Source organism: Castor canadensis, chromosome 11, assembly GCF_047511655.1.
Source record: "Castor canadensis chromosome 11, mCasCan1.hap1v2, whole genome shotgun sequence".
NCBI lineage: Eukaryota > Metazoa > Chordata > Mammalia > Rodentia > Castoridae > Castor > Castor canadensis.
In genome coordinates this window covers 48,986,105-48,991,114 of record NC_133396.1, presented here as the reverse complement: position 1 = coordinate 48,991,114, position 5,010 = coordinate 48,986,105, and the positions used below count along the sequence as shown (strand labels likewise).

Genomic DNA, 5,010 nt, shown 5'->3' with positions numbered 1-5,010 from the left:
TTCTACAAGTTAGATATATATATATATATACACCTGATTCCCAAATGGTAATCTATAGAATATACAGATTCATAAGAGGAAGAGATGTGGAAAAAATTCTTCAGGACCATAAACATCTAAAATATCTATAGAACAGGAGCCAATTATAGTTGACTTAGATGTTGAGTCAGGTAAGCAAAAGAAAAATGATTGCATTTTGTGTCTTTGAAGCTCCAAGTTTAAGAAATGATACAATACTGAGAGATGACAAGAGTCATTAATATCATAGAGATAATATAGAAACTTCACATTTATAAATTACAAATATTGTAATGATAGTTGGATCAATTGTTGAGAATGTATAGCAGAATGAGAACATAGTAACATGTTCATTTTTATTTTCCATTAAGGGTACTGGAGACTGATCATGACAGAAAGCAACCAAACTATCATCCCAGAGTTCCTCCTCCTGGGCCTACACATCCAGGGAGAGCAACAACACCTGTTCTATGTCCTGTTCCTGGCCATGTATCTTACTACCATTCTGGGGAATCTCCTCCTTATTGTCTTCATCCTGCTGGACTCCCATCTTCACACACCCATGTATTTTTTTCTCAGCAACTTGTCCTTCTCTGATCTCTGCTTTTCCAGTGTGACCATGCCTAAAATGCTACAGAACATGCAGAATCAAGTGCCTTCCATGCCCTATGCAGAATGCCTGACACAAATGTACTTCTTTCTGCTTTTTGCTGACCTGGAGAGCTTTCTCCTCATGGCCATGGCCTATGACCGCTATGTGGCCATCTGCTTCCCCCTGCACTACACCAGCATCATGAGCCCCAAGCTCTGTGTGTACCTAGTGGTAATGTCCTGGGTGATGACCATGTTTCATGCCTTGTTACATACCCTACTCATGACCAGATTGTCCTTCTGTGAGAACAATGTGATTCCTCACTTTTTCTGTGATTTGTCTGCTCTGCTGAAGCTTGCCTGCTCTGACACTCATGTCAACAAGTTGGTGATATTTATCATGGGAGGATTTGTTGCTGTTATTCCATTCCTGCTCATCATCATGTCTTATGCACGAATTGTATCCTCCATCCTAAAGTTCCTTTCTGTCCGAAGTATCCACAAGATTTTCTCTACCTGTGGTTCCCACCTGTCTGTGGTGTCACTGTTCTATGTGACAGCTGGTACTCTCTATTTATGCCCACCCGCTAATAATTCCACTAAGAAGGAGACTGTCATGGCTCTGATGTACACAGTGGTGACTCCCATGCTGAACCCCTTCATCTACAGCCTAAAGAACAGAGACATGCATGATGCCCTGAGGAGAGTTCTATGTAAGAATAAAATTCCTTACTGCTTATGAGGGTAGTACTTGGGATTTTTATATAATTTTATCCAGTAAATATATTGATATTAATATTGGGATATTGTTCCATAGTTTTCCTCACATGGGAGGTTTTGTTTAAAGGACATGCTGCATAATTCCTTAATACATATATGACAGGAGGTTCAGATGTGTAGGTGATGTAGGATGCATGTCTTGGTGACCTGGCTATGCCTCCCAAGGCTATTGTCTTGCCCATGTAATCCTGGAAAATCATAGTGTACAAGATGCTGTGTTATTCCTCACATTCTTAAACTATCTCAGGATTTTATCATTTTATCCAAAATTCTGGTTTTTATGGCATCATTTTAAAATAATGTTCTTTATTCCAAGATCAATACTCAATGTCACCAAAACATCTGAACCTCACATCCTCCTTCTAATGTCACTTACATCCTCTTCCTAAACAAGTTTTGACATCATTTTATCTCTTAGTTTTCCCATACCCCTTCTTCCTTTTCAGGTCTATGTTGTTTTTTATGATCTGTCTTTAGCCCTACAACATTTTTCTCTGTTTTGCAATACTGTCATTTGTACAATATAAGTTTACTTAGGTTGAGTTAGTAGGTAGGGACCTCAGAATTTATATCCTCAAAACCAGGAAAAGAAGCTAGAGGTTAGAAAAAATCCAGTGCTTAAGAATGCTTCTCTTCTATTAAGTATTTTGGCTCTGCAAAACTTCCTATATACATTCATATTTTTATGAATTTCTCACGTTTTTTAAAATTGCTGTTTTTCAATATCCAATTTTTGGTTTTAATTTTTGTATCAGTGTTTCACAGACAGAAAAATGTGAAGTTCAATAACTTCCTATATCACAGGCAGTTCCAATATTTAGTCTGTGTAAATTGGCAGACTATCTGATCCAGGAGTTTCTTCTCATTTACTCCCACTTCAGAAATATGGGAAGCAACAACTATTTTCAAATTCTGCATTAACATGATATAGACCAGCTTTTCCAAACTCTGTCTATTTATTTCCTTATTCACTTTCAGTGAATCATGGGCATTGGAGAAAGAAGAAGAGGTGCAAGAAAAGGGATACATAATATATTCAACAAAATAACTGTAAAGAATTTCCAAAATTTCAAGAAAGTTGACCACTCAAATACAGGAAATCTCCAGGACATCAAACAGGCTTGACCAAAATAGAACCTCTCCACAACATCTTATCATTGAAACAACTAGCACAGAGAACAGAGAAAGAATATCGAATGCTGTAAGAGCTGTAAGAGAGAAAAAACAAATAACATATAAAGTTAAAACCACCAGAATAATAGAGTTCTCAACAGAAACCTAAAAAGCAAAAAGGACAAAGGAGTGAAGTATTTTAGCACTGAGAGAAAATAATTTCAGTTTTACGACACTCTACCAAGGAAAACTATCATTCGAAATTGATGGAAGAATAGAAGTCTTTCATAATAAACAGAAACTAAAACAATATATGACCACCAAGCCACCACTACAGAAGATTCTGAGAGGAAAATTCTACACAGAGAAGACAAAAACAAACATGACCATGAAAGGACAAGAAGTATTAACCCTCAGGAGAAAAACAGACAAAACAGACAAATACTTACAGAGTAGCATGGAATTGGTGTACAAACTCAAATCCTAGAACAACTAAATGACAAGAATCACCACATAACTCTCAATATTAACACTTAATGTTAATGGACTCAATTCTCTCATCAAAAGACACAGCTTGGCAAACTGTATTAAAAAGGAAGATCCAACACTCTGTTGTTTATAAGAGACCCACCTTGTTGACAGAAATGAACACTGGCTTATGGTGAAAGGCAGGAAGATTTGCAAAGCTAATGGCTACCAGAAACAGGCAGGAGTAACAATACTTACATAAGACAAAGTGGATTTCAAGCTTACATTAAGTAAAAGAGACAAAGAAAGTCACTTTATACTAATAAAAGGAGCAATACATCAAGAAGAAATAACACTTATCAACTTATATGCACCTAATGTCAGTGAGCCCAACTTCATTAAACATATACTGAAGGAATTAAAATCACATATGGGCTCCAACACAGTGGTAGTGTGAGACTTTAATACAGGACTATCACCAATAGATAGGTCATTCAGACAAAAAAAATCAAAAGAAATCCTAGAACTAAATGACCACATAGATCAAATGGATTGAAAGATGTCCACAGAACATTCCACCCTACAACAGCAAGATATACTTTCTTCTTCAGCAGCCCATGGAACTTTCTCCAAATAGACCATATTATAGGGCACAAAGCAAGTCTCAACCAATATAAGAAAACTGAAATAATCCCCTGCATACTATCTGATGGGAATACAACCAAACAAGAACTGAACTACAAAATCAGTATCAGAAAATATGCAAGCAAATGGAAGTTGAACAACACATTACTCAATTATGAGTGGGTCATAGAAGAAATAAGGGAGGAAATAAAAAAGTTCCTGGAATTTAATGGAAATGTAAACTAAATCTATAAAAACTGTGGGAATACCAGGAAGAAGACCCAAAATGATGACCTTGGTGAGACACTAGAGACATGCTTAGCTGAGGTAAAGCACCAGGGAGAGTGAAACTTCAGCACCCCCCAAGGCACCACCACTCGCCTGCTGGCCCATGGCCCTCAAATAGTTCTACAAAACTTAAAGAAAAACAATAAATACATGGGCAGGTGTGCTGAATAGATATTGTTCAAAAGAAGACATATGAAGCCTAGTGTGTTGATTCATGTCTATAATGCTAACACTGGAAGAGCTGAAGGAGAAAGATTATGACTATAGGCCACTCTGGGTTGCATAGCAAGACCCTGGCTCAAATAAAAAGTTATACAAATTACTGACAGATAGATGAAGAAATGCCCAACACCCATAATCAAGAGGGAGATGCAAATTAAAGGACATTGAAATACCACCTCACATCTGTCAGAATGGCTATTAGCAAGAGGCCAACAGGTAACAAGTGTTGGTGAGGATGTGGGGTAAGAGAACCTTCACAGAATGTTAATGCAAATGTAAATTATTATAGACTCACTATAAAGCTGCATTGGTGTTTCTCAGCCCACTAAAAATAAAAATCTCAGTGGTATGACTTACAGAAATAGGAAAATAATTCTAAATTTTATATGTACCAACAACATATAACCTTAATAATGAAAGCCATTTTGAGCCAGACGAACAAAATAGTAGGCATTGTACTACTTTATCTAAAAACACTACAAAACTATAGTGCTCAAAACAGCATGATTTTGGCAAAAAAATAAAAATACTGGTTAATGGAAGAAATTACACAAAACAGAAGTAAACTCACACCTTCAACCAATTAACTTTCAACACAGGCACTAACAACAGCAATTGGATAGACAACAGTATTTCAAAAGATTAGAATATCCACTTGCAGAAGAATGAAACCAGACCTCTCACTTTCTAGTACAAAAATGAGCTCAAAATGGATAAGAGCTTAAACATTAGACCTTAAATTACTAGGAGAAAACATATGGGAAAAATAGTTCTTGCACACCACTCCAAAGCATAGAAAGGAAAACAAAATGAGATTAAAAGGATTACATCAAACTAATGGGATTCTACAAAGCAAAAGAGACACTAAAAAGAGTAAAGAGAAAACCTACAGAATTGGAGAAAACA

General features: G+C 36.4%; 1 protein-coding gene across 1 annotated transcript; it reads left to right on the top strand.

Moving 5' to 3' along the window:
* Positions 1–406: 406 nt before the first annotated feature.
* Positions 407–1,351, top strand: LOC109675153 (olfactory receptor 1468-like). Its single transcript, XM_020151939.1, has one exon. It carries the CDS (start codon positions 407–409, stop codon positions 1,349–1,351), a length of 945 nt encoding a protein of 314 aa, XP_020007528.1.
* The last annotated feature ends 3,659 nt before the right edge of the window (positions 1,352–5,010 follow it).

Coding starts and splice junctions, on each gene's coding strand:
- LOC109675153 (XM_020151939.1), top strand. CDS start 407: ATGACAGAAAGCAACCAAACTATCATCCCAGAGTTCCTCCTCCTGGGC.